At 47.4% G+C, this 19,318-nt stretch overlaps 2 protein-coding genes across 6 annotated transcripts in view; one reads left to right on the top strand and one right to left on the bottom strand.

The window, feature by feature from the left end:
- Window positions 1-6,541: 6,541 nt before the first annotated feature.
- On the bottom strand, window positions 6,542-17,617 carry LOC119868547 (synaptonemal complex protein 3-like). 3 transcript variants are annotated; one of them, XM_038589405.1, is made up of 9 exons: window positions 17,146-17,617; window positions 15,729-15,914; window positions 14,924-14,993; window positions 14,733-14,767; window positions 12,730-12,844; window positions 11,803-11,902; window positions 10,181-10,279; window positions 7,139-7,243; window positions 6,542-7,011 (listed from the first exon to the last, which is right to left on the bottom strand). In XM_038589405.1, exons 1-9 carry the CDS (start codon window positions 17,600-17,602, stop codon window positions 7,003-7,005), a joined length of 1,176 nt encoding a protein of 391 aa, XP_038445333.1. In that variant the 5' UTR covers window positions 17,603-17,617; the 3' UTR covers window positions 6,542-7,002. The 3 variants fall into 3 exon arrangements, with proteins under 3 accessions (XP_038445333.1, XP_038445335.1, XP_038445334.1); XM_038589407.1 differs by having other exon boundaries at window positions 6,542-7,008; XM_038589406.1 differs by having other exon boundaries at window positions 17,149-17,617.
- The window catches only part of LOC119868542 (PWWP domain-containing DNA repair factor 3B-like), an 18,087-nt gene continuing 16,051 nt past the window's right edge, over window positions 17,283-19,318 (top strand). Inside the window, exon 1 of one of the 3 annotated variants that reach the window (XM_038589399.1) lies at window positions 17,283-17,417. The gene's annotated coding sequence lies outside the window, so the exon portion shown is untranslated. Of the gene's footprint in view, window positions 17,418-17,599; window positions 17,828-19,318 lie in introns of those variants that run through there. The other 2 variants (XM_038589404.1, XM_038589400.1) reach the window with 2 other exon arrangements.

Here is a 19,318-nt window from a genome sequence, read left to right as displayed (position 1 = left end):
GGGGAGTTCATCCCATTTTCTAGATGTTGAAGTCATCATACACCCATGGGGTCCTGTCATCACCCCCATAGAATAAAAAAGCATAAAGATAATCTTGTATGTGAGCCATTGTGTAGAAATAGAAAAGCTAATTTCTCTGAAGTTTACCTCAAGTAGTCTAGCTTAGGCAAGCAGCATTTACTTAAAGAGGATCAGAGCTATAACTTCATATCCACCAAGATGTGTGATTGAGACATAGTTTCTCTGTAAAATTACCCTCTTTTTTTAATCAAAGAGAGCCACATCAGGACTGGCCTGTCTGCAAAACAAGTCCAGTTTTAACAAACTGGGCCTAATGACTTCCATAAGCTCAGCAAGAATAATGATTGATCATACGGGCCTTTTAGAATCTGCTTTGCCAGAACTTTTTATAAGGAATCTCTAGGTTGAACTTTTAGCAGCCCCTCCAGGCCAGAAGCCAAACCAAGCACTTGCAATGAGACATGGCGGCAATACCTGTAGGTGTGGACGGGTTCCTCTTCACGGGGTCGCCAAAGTATCCTGAGTTTCCTGCACCTGCCAGGAAGCGACAGTCTTTACTCACCTCACCTGGTGAGGGGAGGCTACTGGGAGCTCCGTAAGCAAGGTATCAGGCCAAAATCTCCATTGGCTTTGTGCCTCCACGTTTCATAAAGTCAGCCTTAGTCCCTTAAAGCCGTTTGGTCATCTCCGAGTCTGTGCATGTCTCTCAAATAGGACATGCCAGCGAAGCCCTGGTAAAATGACCAATATATATCCAATAATGTCCTGTGATAGGAACAGACTCTTACGAACTTCTGCAAATGACTATGAGGGCCATGGAAGGAAGAACACTCATGGAGAGACAGACCTTTTGAATTTCAGAGGGATCAAGTAGAGAGAAAAGGGAATGATCTGATTTGTTTATAAATGATGCCTTTTATCATATTTCTCTGCAAGTCAATGTTTTAGCACTTTATCCTGTTTGGAAAAGGTCTAGATGTCCAATGAACTTAATTTCAATTACCATCCACACAAAACTTAAAGGTTTAGGTTACCAAAACCTTTGAGAGCTATCTTAACAATTACCTGTGAAAACTTTGAGACGGACAAGGTAAAGCATCATTTTAAGTCACCTTGTTGCTAACAAATCGCAGCTCAGGTACCTCGGGCTTATTTGACCTTTAGCAAACCTTGACAGGCTACAAGTTTCACATTAAATGCTGATAACTTTAACGATATATCTATATTAATTAAACCAACGCTGGGGGTACCTGGGTGGTTCAGGGGTTGAGCGTCCATCCGCCTTTCGTTCAGGGCATGATCCCAGTGTCCTGGGTTGGAGTCCTGCGTCGGCCGCGTCGGGCTCCCGGCAGGGAGCCTCCTTCTCCCTCTGCCTATGTCTGCGTCTCTCTCTGTGTGTTTCTCATGAGTAAATAAGTAAAATCTTAAAAAAAACCCCGAAAAATTAAATTAATTTAAATACAGATTATGTGCTACCCGGGTCCACTTTTAAAAACTAGTGTGTTCCCCATTTGTCAATGTCTACCTATGACACTGCTGGGGAAATCTGAAGTGAGCAGTGTCCGTAGCCAGTAACCAAGCTGGTGCAGAAACAGGAGCAGGGGCAGGGGGAGACAGAAGAGGCAAAGAGCAGCCAGGAGGCAGAGCAAGAGGGTTCCCACATCTAAAGCTCATCCACTTGAACAGATGAGCAAATGCCGTGTTCTTCCACCAACAGTGTAGAATTAGGCCATCCAGATCAGGCCGGGGAAGACACGGAACTTCCCCGAAACAAAGAGAGTTTTGGCAGCTGCTCGGGAACATTCCTTCAAGTCTCCATCTGGAGCTAGACTAACCTTGGTTGGCTCCAATGATACCCATTAACCTGGGAAATGAATGAGGGAGAAGCCCCCACATCTCTTAGGAGGAGGAACAGTGAGAGAGTCAGTCGCAAACCGCTTTGCTGCAGAAGGCCTGTATTTCTTCCAGAGGCCCGGGTTTATTTGGTTTATCCCTCCTAACATATTGGATAATAGGGACTTTACCAGCCAACATGTTCAGGCCAACACATTCTGCAAGAGCCCCTTGGGTCGGGGGTCCTGACGGAGAGCCCCGTTCTCTGCAGAAGAGATCCAATGATAGATCCCGTGGAGGCCAAACAGTGTTACAGAAGATCAGGCCTTCCCTACATTTTGCAAGTCAAATTGTTTCCAGCTGGGTAAAAGGCACCCCAAGGGAGAGTCCTTGGGAACTGAAGAAGAGACTGTGCCTTGCCACGAAGGTCACGCTTTATTTCACCTTGCTTTGAAGAACCCACAGTTTTTCACCCGTGGAAAACTCTAGACAGGTTTCCAGGGAAAAATGTCCAATTTTGCAGTACCCAATCCAGATTAATTTTTGTGGAGGATGGTTAGTTTCCCATCTCGTGATCCCATGGTAATCAGTTACCCCGTACCTTTTACAGAGAGGTTGACTATGCAGGCATCCCTACATATCAGCTCTCTCCTGTCAACCAAGGCGTCCCCTGTGTGCCTACCCATGGTGACAGAGTGGCCTAACAACTTGGGTTGAGGAGGGATCAGGCTGGTAGGAGCAGCCACTCTTAACTGTCCGTCACCTAATCCTCCTTGGCTCCTCTGGATTCCTCTTTCCCCCACCCCCCCACCCCGATAGAAAAGAAAAACAAAAGTGTCCTAATCGTACAGATTAGCAAGGCTAATGGTTTAAACTGTGATATTCTTTTGATAAGGATAAGGAAGCAAGCAAAACATGTAGGGTCTCTCAGGGGGGGAGGCATGTGCTGCTTACGGATGAGGCTTCCCCAGGGCGTGAGCCCCAGGGCCGGTCTCCATCCTTTTACGTGTCTCGGAGACCCGAAGGCCATCATGGTGGCCAAAGGGCAGGTTCAGAGCGCTGGATTGCCAGTCCTTATGTCCACTCTCCGGATGCACCTTAAACTAGCAGGGAAACCTATAAATGACCTTATTCTTCAGAGCTCTCTTGCTGGAGCCCTCATTGTTTGGTCACGTGAGTTTGCTTGCATTCCTAGCCGCACGGTGCCTGATGTGTCAGGCCCATTACAAACCAATTTCAATTATGTTTCCTCGCCTTACCCCTGCTACATCTGTTCACACACCTGAGTGTCGTATGTGAGCATGGCCCCACTATAGGCAAAGTCGCTGAGGCAGGGGAAAAGCCAATTAAGAAAACCAGAGAAGGAGGACCGTCAGTGGAACTTGTTAGGATCAGGCCACCATTCCCTTCTTTTGAGGAAGCGGGATTGACCAAACCTTTCTCCAGAAGCCTGTCACCTGGCTCTTGAGACCAGGAGCCACGCTATTCACCTGTAGCTGGCTGACAGGTGCCCTGGTTTGCTGTTTGTTACAAGAAGAGGTTATCCAAGGGAGAGATGTCTCCCAGGAAAGAAAGGAAAGAGTCTGCATTTACTCACCCTTTGGTGAGCACGATCCCGGGTTTCAGCACCAAAATGCTCGTGAGAACTTGGCTCTGGTCTCACGGGATCCAAGAATGAATCTTGTGGACAAAGGAGAGTGACTAAAGCCATAGAAGCTTATGAGGAGAGGACATGTAGAAGGCTCTCAGCAGTGAGAGGGGCCCCGACAGGGTTGCCACTGAAGGTGTTTTTGGCTGGCCATTCACAGAGAACCTGACTAGGGAGTTTCTGGCCTTGAGATTTCTTGTGTCGTCATGAGTGGATGACATATGGCTATTTTGGGGTCTGGTGAGTCTCTGTGCTTACACAGAGGATGATACTCCCTACCTTTCAGGGCTCGGGGCCAGATCCACTTCCTTACCTGTTTTTTTTTTTTTTCCATCTCGGTGTCCTCGGGAGTTATGGGAGCCTGGTTCTGGGGCCTTCCTCTTACCTTTCCCTGCCTAGCCCGATCTATCCCTAACCGAATTATATACTTTGTAAGGAATGAGTAAGACTAATTTAAACACCTCATCCCATGGCTCTGTCTTTACAATATATGTTTTTCAAAAGACCCCCACATATAAAGGATCACCTGATGGGATATGGAGATTATGCATGTGAAGCCCTTAGCACAATGCCTGAGACTGGATGGTGTTCAGTAGGCAGCAGCTGCAATTTTGTAGAATTTAGATCAGTGCCAACCTTGGGCTAAGGCCTTCCTCAGATAACCATGCATAGTTCTGAGATTCTCCTGTCATGTACCATTTCCAGACATTTTGGGGAGGTGCCATAATTTCTTCTATGCAGCAACGATGTGGGGCTAAAAACCATCAGTAGACATGTGAAGGTAAAGCTGGAAACGACCCAATGGCAGAAAGTCCCTAAAGATCCAAGCAGAGAGGAGGGGCACCTGGGTGGCTCAGTCAGTCAAGTGACTGACTCTTTACTTTGGCTCTGGTAGTGAGCTCAAGCCCCGCATCGGGCTCTGCAATCAGCGAGGAGTCTGCCTGAGATTCTCTCCCTCTCTGTCTGCCCCACTCCTGCTTGTGTGCGCTCTCTCTCCCTCTATCTGATAAATAAATGAATCTTTGGTGTCCCTGGGTGGCGCAATCAAGCGACTGATTCTGGGTTGTGGCTCAGGTTGTGATCACAGGATGGTGAGGTGGAACGCTGCATCAGTCTCTGCACTCAGTGCGGAGTCTGCTTGAGATTCTCTTTCCATTTCCCTCTGTCCCTCCCATTCGTTCACTCGTTCTCTGTCTCACTCAAATAAATAAATAAATAAGTAAGTAAATAAATAAATAAATAAATAAATAAATAAATCTCTCAATCAATCAATCTTAAAAAGGTAAAAGATTCTGGCAGAGAGGGAGCTACATAGGCAAGAAGATAGAGACTAGCTTTCTACTTTAGTGCAGTATGTCCTGGTGTCTCTCCTAAGAAAGAGGTGTATATGTACCCTCTAATGTTTACGGACTGGCATTTACAAGGTGTTTCCACCTTGTAATACCAATTGTCCCATTGGAGAGTCTACTGATTGCCTCTTGTTGGTAATTGCTGTGGGTGGGCAGCATCCCTTCTGAGACACAGGAAGATTTTCCCAGGAAAACACCCATGGACCTCTTATCACATTATTATTTTTTTTAATCACATTATTTTATCACATAGTCAACTACTACTTACCTAAGCAATACATGCATACCAATTTATTCTATACCACTTATGTCCCTTCCTTTTGTCATCCCGCGGGCTGCTGATCACTAAGTACACTATGTACTGAGTATTGCCTCTGCCCGCTCACATAAAACCAGATGTCTTAGTATGAATACGAGAACTTTCATGGGGACCTTTGGAGTACTTTATTTTTGCCTCTATAGCTACTGGAAAACTTCCCAAATGAGGACCTTCTTAGACATTTGGAACAGAACTTCAGACGCATATACCAACACATGCTTTGGCTTAAAAGGAAATTTCTTTACGAACATGTGAAATTGGGCAATTAATTTCTCCCTGTAATGTCAAAGATTGGATAGTGGTGGAGGACTCATTTGTTCCTGTATACATTACTGCAGTTAGAAAAAGATATTCTGTATGGGCTTATGTTTGAAAACTTGCAAACAAAAACCTGAAAACAAACAGAAGGTTGGTATACAGGGGTCAGAATTGATATTAAAAACAAAACAAGAAAAAACAAAAACCACCCACGACACCATACAGAAAAACGGGAGAAAATCTTTCCTCTCCTCCTAATGGGGTTGTTTTGTTTTGAATGATTCATGGGAGGAATTTCAGTATCTCAGAAAAATATATTTTAAGGGCTTATTCCAAATATATTCTGAAACAATGTCATGTTTATTAAATAACATGCCCAAATGAAGATGGTGTTATGTTACCAAATGTTAAAACAAATGCCCACTACAAAAGGAAGAATCAATTATTCAAGTTCCTAGCTCTCAAGTATAAAATCAGTGTTCCATACTCAATGAATATTAAACTTGAAAAAAAAAAAAGCACTGTAGGTGATTTATCTTTAAAGACAGATGTGAGGGGATCCGTGGGTGGCTCAGCGGTTTAGCGCCTGCCTTCCGCCCAGGACATGGTCTGGGCACCCGGGATCGAGTACCACATCGGGCTCCGTGCATGGAGCCAGCTTCTCCCTCTGCCTGTGTCTCTGCACCTCTCTCTCTGTCTCTCTCTCTCTCTCTCTGCCTCAAAAATAAATAAAGAAACAAACAAAATGTTTAATTAAAAGGGAGATGTGAAATGCTTAAGCCCTAAGTAATTAAGTACATGTGCGTGTTTGTGAAATATATTCAATAAATCCTAAGGGCAGGTGTCATTTAATAGTGAACCAACACCAATTAAATGACATTTTGGTGTGCTTGTGGAAATGACACATTCACAAACCCATGTCTCAGCACTGATATTTATATATGTAGTTCTTTTCTCCCAGCGATTGTAGGCAGTTTAATGGATTTTAAAACACAATCTTATGTTTGCTTGCAATCCTTTTTATAAGGCAGTAGAGTACGTTTTCTTCTGAAACCATATTGGTATTGGAATTGGCTCAGTAAACTAATGAGTAAATATAAGCGGGTGCACGGATAAGACAGATTTTATATTCTTTAATTTTTTTTCCCTTTAGGCAAAACAATGGAGCCTTCTTTCTGTACTTGTGGTTTGAGCCTTTTGGGGATAATACAGATCCACTGAGGGAAAGCCTAAAATTAAATCATCCTTACTGCTAACAGCTAATTGACAGTGTTAAGTACAAAAAGTCTTCATTACTAACAAAGGGTTGAAAGCTGAATACGTATATAATTGTGGAACTGCCACTCCTCACACAGCTTTTTAGGGTCGGGGTTTTAACAGGAAAAGATTCTTGCACTTAGCAAGCAAGCTATGATAAACAAGACGTACCAATTTCAACTACAATCTTTAAACTACTACAGTGTGGTTCAGTGCAGCTAATGTCATACTTAATAAAACGTAGCTTCCCGTTCTTTCGTTCTTCAAAGTCATCAGAACAACAGGGAATGAAGAGACTTCCGAACCATTGCCAGCTCTTACTGCTGCTGTTTCAAGGAAGGAAATACGGGACATTCGCCTGTTATTCGGGTAGCTGGCATACATTTTGGCAAAACAAATACCCCAATGCTCACATGCCTCCTTAGGTCTTAATATTAAATGTATACTACTTACAGCTTCCCTCATAATTTTGTTTTGAAACTTGACGATTTCTTCTCTGACTTCACTTTGTTCATCAGTAAGAAGATGTTCATGGTCCTTGTCCAAGGCCTGCGAACTCTAAAACAAGAAGCCTAGTTCAGGTATAAAGCACCGCTTTTCATCTCATGCTGCAAACATGTACAATCAAATTTCAGGGGGCACCTGGGTGGCTTAGTGGGTTAAGAGTCTGCCTTCAACTCAGGTCATGATTTCAGGGTCCTGGGATCGAGCCCCGCGTCAGGCTCTCTGCTCAGCTGGGAGTCTCCTTCTCCCTCCCCCTCTCCTTCTCCCCCTGCGTGTGCCCTCTCTCAAAAGAATACATAAGATATTTTTAAAAAATTAAGTTAGATTTCAAAGGTAACAACCCTTAATATGCAAGGGATGCTCATTAATTTTTCCAAACAAACACTGTACCTGATACATGGAGATCGGAATACCCACTTAAGAAATTTTTAAAATGTTGTGTTTGAGTCAAATATTATTATTATAGAGGCATGACAGTAATACACTTGGCTCCAAACAATGCATTAATAGACAGTTAAGGTCAAGGTGGAGGAAAAACAGATAAAGACTGACCGCCCCACAGAATGAAAATCCATAATTTTAAAACACTCTATAAACACCACGGAACCCTGCAATTATAATGACTGATAATCAGTATAACATATTCCATTGGAGGGAATGAAATGATCTGTAACACGGCCTCTTAAGTCATGAAAAGCAAACATGGTCTAATCCTTACTGTTCACCTAACGAGTCGCGATCTCGTGCATCCTACAGAAAAGGTGCCGTTAGGTGCCGTGAATTTGAAAAGGGATGCATGATCTCTTCCTCCCTTATTCTAGGGAGATAAAAACAGGTAAATTAAAAGCCACACAAATCCTTTGTAATGATTAAGGAAACACCACTTGCCATGACTGTGTGCTGGAAGGTAAGACTGACTCTGCGTTAGTTGGTGAAAGAATAGGACTTCAGTAGGTAAAGGGATGAAGGAACTGAAAGTATTCCAGAAACAAGGAAGTAAAGGTGAGTTAGTTCAGAGAGAGCTGGAAGGGTGGAAGGAAAGGAGGAATGTCCACTTAAAACCACAAAGGGGGGCAGCCCCGGTGGTGCAGCAAAACCTGCAGCCCAGGGCATGATCCTGGAGAGCCTGGATCGAGTCCCGCATCAGGCTCTCTGCGTGGAGCCTGCTTCTCCCTCTGCCTGTGTCTCTGCCTCTCTCTCCCTCTCTCTCTCTCTCTCTCTCTGTGTCTCTATGAATAAATAAATAAAATCTTTTTTTAAAAAGGGGAGTTCTGTTACTGGGCAGGGGCAGATGCTGAATACCTGAGGGTTTAACATGGGAACCTAATGACAGGTTTTCAGGAGGGAAGATCATATTGCAGAACCTTAAGAATGGACTGGGGAAGAGAGCACTCAGGTAAGCATTTAATTGGAGGAGCAAGGAATGGTGAGATCCCGAACTAGGGCAGTAGCAGTGGGAATTCAAAGAAAGATACAGTTGCAGAAAGGTTGGAAAGAAAGTCACAGATGCAGAGGTAAAGGGCCGACGCGGGCACAAACACACACACACACACACACACACACACACACACTCTCGTGTGCGCGCGCGCACACACACACACAGCGCCCATAGACACAACAAGAAAAAAAAGAAGGGGAATGTGCAGGATTCCATCACTTCCTAAAGAAGTATATCTCTGCCTGAAGAAGAGGTATGTGTCACTGAAGACAATCTGCTGATGTGCAAATATCACACCAGATCATTCTCAATTCACAAACGGTTAGTTTTCCTCTGGCCTTTCATTATGATATACATTCTCTTAGACCTTTCCTTATGATATTTTTAAACTTTTTAAAAATTTTGTTTATTTATTCATGAGAGACAGAGAGAGAGAGAGAGAGAGAGAGAGAGAGAGAGAGAGAGGCACAGACACAGGCAAAGGGAGAAGCAGGCTCCATGCAGGGAGCCCAACGCGGGACTTGATCCTGGGACTCCAAGAACACGCCCCGCGCCAAAGGCAGGCTCTAAACCGCTGAGCCACCCAGGGATCCCTTAAGTCTGTGTATAAAGTCACTATTCCTCTAGTATTCCAAAAGCAAATGTGCCACAAAATACTCATGTAACACATTTGAATATAAAAATCAGGATCCATCAATTACAACTGCTTACTCGTATTTAACAGAAACCATCAATACAAGGAAAAGACACGTAGAAGTGATTCATAGAATTCCTAGTTTTCACTATATGTTTATTGCTGATCTCAAAACTGATGATCGAACCAAAAAATCATGCTCGAAGTGTTAATAGAGTACCAGTATTCTTCACAATACGTGTATTTCTAGGTAAAATTCCCACGTTGCCATTCCCTGTTTTAAACGACTCCCATCTGGTACACTTAGGATATTTTTTTTTTAGTATTTCTGTATTTTTTTCCTTTTTACAGTCAAGATCTTTAAATCTTCAACATTGTGGAAAAAAAGTTCAAGATCTCAATTTCACACATAATCAAATTTACAAAAATAAGAGTTAAATGTGTGTTGTAATAATGTGAAATGAAAGTAAAAAAAATAAACAACTCCCATAAAAGTATTAATTAATACTAAAAATAAAAAAATGCATTTCCCAATTAGGCTGAATCCAAAACAGTGAGGTCATACTGGACATTGGTTGACAATTTTGATGTACAACCTAAATGGTTTTCCACCCACAGATTCAGAAAGAAACTATCTTCTACTTTTATATACTTATTACGTAGTTTTTCAAGATTTGCTCATTTATTTGAGACACACACAGCGCACGTGCAAGTGGGCAGAAGGGCAGAGGGAGAGAATCTTCAAGCAGACTCCGTCCTGAGAAGGGAGGCCCAGCGGGGCTCCATCCCACAACCCATGGGATCAGGACCCACAACCTGAGCCAAAACCAGGAGTTGGTCGTTCAAGCGACTGAGCCACCCAGGCACCTCTATGTCTTGTGTTTTCTAAGAGCGTATTGTGCTGCCAAATACAACAGACCTTTAAGAATTCTTTGTATACGTTTCTTAATTTTTCCAGCCTCTGGTTCTGAACAATTCTAGCTTGTTGCAGAATCTTTTGTTGCTCCTGAAACATATGCTAGGAACATAAAAGAAAAAGGTGACAAAATGTGGGTCACGTTTATTATTCAGAGAACATAATTACCCATCAGGTTAAAAAGGAAGATTCCTTAAATCGATACCTGTCAGCATTTCCTGTTTTAACAACTTTTGCGACCAAGTTTAGATCATTGTGTTCACCACGCATATACAGAAACAATACACGATGACCCTACCTAGTACCATTAAGTAGGAAATTGTCTTCCTCACCGATATTGAAGACATGTATTAATTCTGGACTTCAAAGTCCAAAAACGGCCCTTCTAATAATCTGTTTACCACAAGTAGGCAAAGACTCTATACAATTATCCTTCCTAACAGTAGTCACAGAGGAGCGATTCTTTCTTAACAACGTTCAAAACATGTGTTAATTCTTGGTCATTTCAGGACACGTACAGACGATCCTAGCCTCTCTGTTCCTTGACCTGCTCTCCAACAATAATTCTGTCCTCTTCCCTACTTTAGTCACTTACGTAGTCAGACCCGGGATTCCCAATAACTGCAACGTCTACATAAGATTACTTAGAGCAAAGACTTGCATATCAGCTCCGTGTCAGGTACTGTTTGGAACCATTTCAAATAGACTTATTACATACGATCTCATTCAACCCTCAAAACAACTCTACGAGGCAGATGCTCTTACCATGTCTCCTCCTTTCATAGGTGAGGAACCTGAGTGAGATACAATTTGTCCCTGAAGCCACAGCTTGTACTGGTCAACCAGGATTGGATTAAAAAAAGAAAAAAAAAAAACCAAAAAAGTTTCTGGGGCCCAGGCTCCTGACCACTGTGCTATGCTGTTTCTCCACCCCACTCCGCCCCCCACAACATTCCAGCTTTACCTCCCTGTTTGTTGTTCTCTCCCTTTCTTACTACGGTTCAGTACTCTTTCAGAATTGATATCTCAATGATCCAAGGAGTCTTCCTTGTCCCCAGTCCCCATTCTCCTAGTCTCTCTTTTCCTCCTTCTTGGCTTAAATTCCATGGTCAATTATCATACCTCTGCACTTGCACGTGTACCTTGCCCCCTTTCCACTCTGTCAATCTGTGTGGCCGAACCCCAACCCTGGAAGATCCAGCTCTCTGGCCGTTCTGCCACAACTGTGCAGCGTGGTCTCACTTTAAATTCATGATCACTATGGCAGTAACCAAATCAAACCCATAATGCTGCTTGGCAATGATATTCCCCTAGTGCATTCGCTGGCCCGCTCTCAGGAAACAATTCCTGGACTTCCTCTCTGCCGCCCAAAGGCAGCGCCTCCTCCACCACTCTAACTCTTAACTGGTGACCTTCCTGCATCACTAAATAGAAGCCATCCAAATAGAATGTTCGGCCTCCCACCACTACCCATCTGGGCTATCTTCTATCCACCCTTACCCATCTGGGCTCACGGACTCTACATTCTCTCCTATGTTTTTGCATGACCTCTTGCTACTTGAGACTTTGATACAGTAAAGAAATCAATAAAATAGATCAATTTTAAAGCCAAGGCTGATACCAACAGCTAGTTCTGCTTCCTGTTCCTGGGCTTTCCTCATGTCGGTATCCCACTTCTGAAAGAGAGTCAGAAACTGCTGAGAGTATTTGAAATGAAGATTCTGCCTGTAAAACATGATAACGAGCACCGTCACACTCCACAAAGAGATGAGAAAATTAACCATATTTTGCAGGAATACTGTAACAGCACAGTATAGTCTCACGGGAAACAGAAAGGGCACACAAATGACTATTACCAACAGTATTGTTCCTAAGCGACCAATATAGAAGCCTTCTCACATGCCTTGCCTCTTAAATACTAGCGAGGATATACCATAAAATCAATTTTCCAGAAAGACTCATTTTATCTAAAAGCAGCTTACTTTTCATTTCTTCTTCCTGAAGAACCTCTATGTTCGGATGCAGTAAGTAGATGCAATGAGGATGTTTTATCGAAGATTCCCGAACAGGAATATTTCACTTAAACAGTTCCCCTCTTTGGCACAATGATTTTTAAGAAAGAACAGTGAACGCAACTTAGCTACAATGTGCAAATTCTTTATGATATAAAGTTAACCTTTTCTACAGTGAAGGAATACAGTTAACTTTCACTGGGATAACACTGTCAGATGTTTACCCAAGGTTCGGCTAGTGTAGGTCCAGAATGACTATGAATTAAAAGAAAACTATATAGGAAGAAAACTCCTACAGGAAGAGAACTCAATTGTTCTTTGAAAGGGAGGGGAGAGGTCTTCTTTACTGGCTTCTAGGAATTACACCTCAATGCTGATAAGGAGTGAGGTTAAGAGAATTTATCCACGAAGAAAAGAATCAAGCAAAATCTCTTTTTTAATGGAAAATTCAATATAATAGCATTCGCCTTCCGTGATTTGCACCAAGGAATACTAAGATATGATACATGGGTCCTCGTGGCTTAAAAATAACAACCTCACCTTAGTTTTTGTATTTTCCAACCTTGCTCCATTTTCTCGTTAGTGCTTTTCAGAGAAGCTTTTGCATTTGCTTCAAACATTTTTCTTTTTGCCAGAAGAGCCTGTATAATGCCACCTGTGTAGAACATAGATATTCGTTGAAATTTCACGCCGAAAATTATTTGGTTTTCATATATACGATTCAATATAAGTAAATGTTGCCTCAGCAATAAGCAAAGACGCTTCAAATCTATACTGCAGCATCGTAAATGTCCAAACAGTTATGTCGCATACCTGGAACTAATATCATGTTGTGTGCCCATGACGCTCCCCCCCCAAAAAAAAGTAAAAAAAAACCTAGAACACAGGCGTTGTTTGAAAAAGCCAGATTTGCTCGCTATTTTCCATAAAGTCTTTGCAGTACTAGTATCCTGATTCTCATTACTCTAACTGCGGGTTCAGAGATAAGGAAAGGGGGATAATAATCAAACGACATTCCATTCTCAAATGCGTATAAAGAATCCCAAAGATAGACTTTAATGTCCTTGTGATAAGACAGGTAAAAAGCAAACTATTCTGAATTTATAAAATATCCTGCAACTCAGGGGACATGTTTAGATGGATTACCATTAGGATGCATTATATAAAACATCACAAGAGCATTTTCTTAAAAACGACCCCAAAAGGAGAAAAATCATCATATCGCACATTAAAGAATCATTTTTCAAGCGATCTAGTGAGTGATGCTTTTAACTGTGCTTTACTAAAAGAGAGCAAGGCTGTGACTGTAAAAACTCTAACTGGAATAAATGAGTTCAGAAACACTTTTAAAATACTTTCACGGGGTAGCCCTGGTGGCTCAGTGGTTTAGTGCCGCCTTCAGACCAGGGCCTGATCCTGGAGACCCGGGATCGAGTCCCATGTCGGGCTCCCTGCATGGAACCTGCTTCTCCCTCTGCCTGTGTCTCTGCCTCTCTCTCTCTCTCTCTCTCTCTCACCCCTCTCTCTGTGTCTATCATGAATAAATAAATAAAATCTTTAAAAATAATAATAATAAAAAATAAATAAAATATTTTCACGGAGCTTTTTCCATAGCACTTTTATCCATAAGTGCTGCATTTCACCGAATCTTAATACTTCAAATAAAGCTTTGCAAATCGCATGATTTGACTTTTTGGATCTACAGTCGATAGTTACTTTTCAGCAGTCATGAAGGATCTGCAGTCTGATAAAACTATTTTACACACCCGGAATCCCTCTACAGTAAGAAGTTTATTAGACAGCTCACAAAGCCAGCCCTTTGTCGCCACCAAATAGAGCAAAGCTGTCAAAACATACTTGCTTGTAAGGGCGATCCTTATCGAAGAGCCACAGATTGACTTGGGACTCTTTGCTAAGTGTCCCGTCCTGTAGTGCAGATGGTGTGACTGACCTCTGACCAAACAACAAAAAGCTTAGGAGTCTGGATATGACATTTCTCTGCAGCTACGGGAGTTCTCTAGTTTGCAGCTATACGGTTTATTAATGAGAAATGACGACAAAGAGGGTGCTTTTTTGTTTGTTCTTTTGGTTGGTTTTGTTTGATTGATTGATTTTGGCAGGATTCAGTGTGTGCTGCTACTCCAAAGAACAGAGCACTGGAAAGTAATGAAAAGTAACTAAATTAAGAAAAATTAAATTTGACATAAAAACCTGATATGCCACCTAATCTGTGCACACCAAAGGAGGTACGAAGTTTGCTCCGTCCACTCGCTCGCAGAGTACGTTGACGTACCCGTGCATAAAATAACGGCGTCACTCTTACCTCCTCTTGGTGAGTACCATTTTTACCCTTCCAGATCAACAATGGAAAAGGTCAGCACAGAAAGTGGCAAAGTTGAATCACACTAAATACTTGTGTAATATCCTACATATGAGAACAAGGCATGAAAATCAGTCTTGCAGGCCACTCATTAAGATTTCCACCTGTAAAAGCTGTAGGATCTAAAACTTTCCTCTTCCCTGCGGATATCACTTATGCATACCTCCAAGTCCTTGCAGCATCTCCTGTATTTCGTTTCTGTGAAGAAGTTACAGCAAACATTACCGAGGAGACGTAAACCCAGGTCGTATTTGTTTTGGAAGAAATGTCTCATTCTAGGATTTTACAGAGAACAACGGGCAGGCAAGCCGAGTTGACTTGATGTGGCAAGGGAAAATACTGTAAACACGTTACCCCACGTCTTCCTCACGCGGTCCGGGAGAAGACCTCTTTCGCCCATGTTTATCGGCTACTGGATTGTTTCCTGCGTTGAAATAAAAGTGGAGAACATTTTTTTTAATAACACATTTATTTTTTATTGGTGTTCAATTTGCCAACATACAGAACAACACCCAGTGCTCATCCCGTCAAGTGCCCCCCTCAGTGCCCGCCGCGCAGTCACCCCCAACCCCCGCCCTCCTCCCCTTCCAACACCCCTAGTTCGTTTCCCATAGCTAGGAGTCAGAAAGCATTCTTGAGGGAAGGGTGGCCTTTCGATCAGTTTTCGAGGGGGCAATACCGTCACCGCGCGGGCTGCGGGGCCTCTGGCAAACCAACAGCCTTTCAAGGCAGAGCTAGGAAAGGCTGCGTGTCTGTCTGTGCAAGGGCAGAGGAAAGGAGATCGGGGCCCAGGACCACGCGGCGGCGAAGGTGTTCCGGGCCTTTGGCGCGCTTAAACGGCAGAGAACAGCACCCGGCACGTGGGAGGTATTTGGGAAAGAGGGCCTGCAGGGCGCGGGGTGGGGTCGGGGTGGGGTGGCGGCGCGGCAGAAGAGCTGCGTGCGATCTCCGCCTCTGGAACCCTGGTTTGGGACAGGAGGATCCAGCGGGCAGCCTGCGGCAGGTGAAACTGCGCTGGCGCGCACACACACGTGCGGGGGCGCGCACGCTGGAGGACTGTACTGTTGACCTCGCGGAGGACTCGGAGGCAGAGACCTGCCCCGCGTGCGGTCATCTCCGAGCGAGCGCTGTGTCCGCAAAGGTGTGGGGCAGACGGTACCTTCCGCAGCAGCAGCCTCTGGCCCACTCAGCTCTCTGCTGCCTCCTCCGCCCGAATCACAGGCTGCCATTCTCTGAGGCTCCGCAGGGGCTTTCCTCCCCAGGCGCTTCCTGCCAGCCGGAGGCATCCGCAGAGGTGTCTGTCCTCCCTCCGAGGTGTCTGTGTGTCCTCCGAGTTGTCCCGCACCTTGTGAGCCCGAGCACGCGACCGAGAAATGGGGACACGGTCAGCGAGCGTCGGCAGGCAGGGGGCCTCTGCACAGACCGGGCTGCGCGTGTCCTCGTGTGTCTGGCCGGGCCAGGAGGGAGCAAGGAGGATGCGGCCGGCGCAGCCCTGCCCCCCACCGTCCCCCGCCCCCCCCCCCCCGCCCCGGGGACGGCGACCCGGGGCACGTCAGCTGCCCCGGGCCATCTGCGTGCCGCGCCCTTCCGCCGCACTCTTGCGCCTACGTTGGGACAGAGGCCGGCCCGGCCCCCGAGGTCCCTCCCCGCAGGGCTGTGCTGGCCTGGAGACCCGACCGTGGCCGGGACGAAACCCCCCCGCGTCCCCTGGGGATGCGCGGGGAATAAGCCGTTCTGCACCCGTCGGCAGACAGTCAGGTGGAGGGGGCTCCTCGACGGGCCACCTGGACCCCCAGGACGAGCCGTGGCCCCGCCCCCGGGGGCCAAGATGTCGGGCCCGGGCGGTGGTGTGGCCGGAGGGCCAGGCGCAGAGGGCCCCTCCTCACCAGGTGTCACCCTCCCGGGCCATGAGGGCCCTCGCTCCCGCTCCCCGCCCTGCCAGCTCTGCGCTCAGGGGCCTGGTCGTATCCCGTCGGAGCCCCGGAGGACCCCGTGGGGACGTCACCTCAGAGGTCAGCCCCGCCGCCCCCGTGGCCGCCCCACGCCCTGGTCCCGGACGTTCCAGGATACCCCCCCCCCCCCCGCCCGCCACGGCCACCCAGTGCCACCGGGTCCGCCTGCCTGCCTGGCTGGGCCCCCCAGGGGGTCGCTATGCCCGGCCCCCGGCCCGGCCCCCGTTTGTCTTGACCCTTCCTCTGTCCTATGCCCCTTCCTGTGCCTATGCCCCAGCGCTAGCCCCAACCCCTCTGTCTTGCCCCTCGGTCCTGCGAGCCTCCGTCCCTATGGCCCACCCCCGCCCCGCCCCACCCCCTGTCTCTGTCGGTCCTCCCTGCGTCCCTCCGTCCCTCCGCCCCACCCCACCCCACCCCCACCGCCACTCGCACCCCCACCCCGACCCACCGCGTCTCTCGACGCCCTCCTCCCTCCGTCCCTCCGCCCCACCCCCACCCCCATCGCCTCTGTCTTGTCCCTCCCTCCGCCCCAGCCATCGCCATCGCCATCGCCATCGCCATCGCCATCGCCATCGCCATCCGCATCCCCATCCCCCGCCCCTCTCAGGCCTCCGCGCACACAACGACCTCCACAGCAGGTCCTCCGCGGCGACGACCAGGCTCCTCTGAGGGCCTCGCGACTGACTGAGAGGAGCCAGTCAGCCTCGCCTGCGCGGGAGCGTCGCTGAGCTGAGGGGCTGGCCCAGTGCGCATGCGGGAGGCGGGACCTCGCCAGAGACACGCCCCTCGGGCCCCCTGCCCTCCGGGCGCCGGTGCCTGCCGGCCCTGAGGATCGAGGGTCGAGGGTCGAGGGTCGAGGTTCGAGGGTCGAGATTCGAGGGTCGAGGGAGGTCGAGGTACGGGGCTCACGTGGCGAGGGCCGAGGGTCTTGGGTCAGGACCCAGGGTGGAGCGTCGAGGGCCGCGGGCCGAGGGTCGGTCGAGTGCTGAGGGCCGAGGGCTGAGGGCTGAGGGCCGAGGGTTGAGCCCCGGGGCCCAGGCTGCGCGTTTCCGGCTCTGCAGCCCGAGGACGTTACTTTCATCTTCCTGGGAAATCACTAAAGGGTACTGGGTTGTGGAGCAGGTGGCCGCTCAGGCCTCCACCTTGCTGACCTGAGGCGGAAGGCTTTTCGCAGGTCCTCGTCGGGCTCCTGGCGGGGCCCTTTCCACCCAGCGCTTCCGCTTCCCGGAGGAATAGCCGTCTCCCCGAGGGTCCTGAGCAAACGACCCCCTCCGTTGTCTCGGCTCCGCTCTTGGGTTGGCGGTTGGTAGGTTGCCTTTGGTGCTGTTTCACAGACCCCTGCGCGTGTCCTTCACTGTGCTGGCCTCCCGCTGGGTTGCCCGGGTAGGAGGACTGAACTCCTGTCAGCGTCCTGCCTGACGTTGGCGGTTGCGCCACGTCCCTTTCCACCCAGCATTGTGTCCTAACAGGGTCTGTGCTATCCCGTGGAGCCCCGGGAATAGGCCTGGAAGCGGCCCCCTTCCCCCTCCCCCTGGGAGCACACGCCCCCGCCCCCGGGGAACCGCTCCTCAATGCCTTCGCCCCATTGCTCCTCCGTCCACGTGCCCTTATTTCCACCGCAGCGCCCTGGACGGCAGCGATGCTACGAAGAATCTCACGTCTGCCGAACGTGTGCGATTACGCTCTGTGGTGTTTAAATGAGCCCAAGAGAAACACATAAAAATAAATGCGCCCAAGGCTTCAGAGGACTTGATGACCTGTTCACAGTCCTACCAGCAGTGCACAGTGGTTCCCCTTTCTCCACATCATGCCAGCTCCTGTAATTCCCAGTTGTTTGGTTTTGGCTTTCGTTTGGTTGTTGCCTCGTGTTTCTCTGTTTGAAAACAGGCATCCTACAGGGTGTGAAGTGCTTGCTGCTTGCGGTTCTGACTTTTCATTCCACTGGCGATTACTCACGCAGACCACCTTTTCAAGTGCCTACGGGGACGGGGCCACGGGTGTCCTTTCTCTAGACATATGCCCATTCAGGTCCTTTGCCAATTTTTAATAAGGTTTCTGTCTTTTTGGGGTGCGCGTTGGTTTTCTTTCTTTCTGTTTTTTTTTTTTTTTTCTTTGCACCGCGGGTGAGTTGTAGGACCTCTTTAACGGTTCAGGATTTTATTCTCTTACCGGGTCGGTCATTTGCAATGATCTTCATCCATTCCTCGGGTTGCCTGCGTGGCCTGTTGATAATGTCCTTTGATGCGCAAGGCGTCTATAAACTGTGACGTTTCCGATTTACCCAGGTGCTTCCTGGCCTCCCGGGCCTTTTAGGATGAAAGCTGCCTGTACTCCGAGGTCATAAATGTTTCTTCAAAATTGACTTAAGGGCTTATTTTGTATCTTTTAGTCTCTGCTCACGTGAAATTGGTTTTTGTGCTTGCTGTCCGGTCGTGATCTAATTGCTTCTGTCCCCCCATGGAAAAGAAAAAAAAAAAAAAAAAAAGTCACCGTACCGTCCCCATTTTTCTGAAGGGTGCACGCTTTCGCCACTATCAGCTGTGCCCGGTCACACATCAAGGTTCGCTATGTCCCCGATTCTGGTTCTCTGTCCCGTCCCACCGCTCCTTTCGTTTATCCTGTGCCAAAAGCCACAGCCTGTGGCACAATGAAGATTCCTAAGTCGGGGCCGCCCGGGCGGCTCAGCGGTTTAGCGCCACCTCGGCCCCGGGCGTCATCCTGGAGACCCCGGATGGAGTCCCACGTAGGGCTCCCTGCCTGGAGCCTGCTTCTCCAACTCCGCCTCTGTCTCTGCCTC

This window comes from Canis lupus, unplaced genomic scaffold, assembly GCF_011100685.1.
Source record: "Canis lupus familiaris isolate Mischka breed German Shepherd unplaced genomic scaffold, alternate assembly UU_Cfam_GSD_1.0 chrUn_S1972H2171, whole genome shotgun sequence".
Taxonomy (NCBI): domain Eukaryota; kingdom Metazoa; phylum Chordata; class Mammalia; order Carnivora; family Canidae; genus Canis; species Canis lupus.
The sequence above is the reverse complement of the archived record's forward strand: the minus strand, read 5'-3'. Positions and strand labels throughout refer to the sequence as shown.

Excerpts from the sequence above, each read along its gene's own strand:
- LOC119868547 (XM_038589405.1), bottom strand. The coding sequence starts at position 17,602 with ATGAAAGTAACGTCCTCGGGCTGCAGAGCCGGAAACGCGCAGCCTGGG. Across the intron at positions 12,845-14,732 it reads GATGCTGCAAGGACTTGGAG|GTGGCATTATACAGGCTCTT; the intron begins GTATGCATAAGT and ends TGTTCTACACAG. Across the intron at positions 11,903-12,729 it reads TGGAAAATACAAAAACTAAG|GCAGAATCTTCATTTCAAAT; the intron begins GTGAGGTTGTTA and ends CATGTTTTACAG.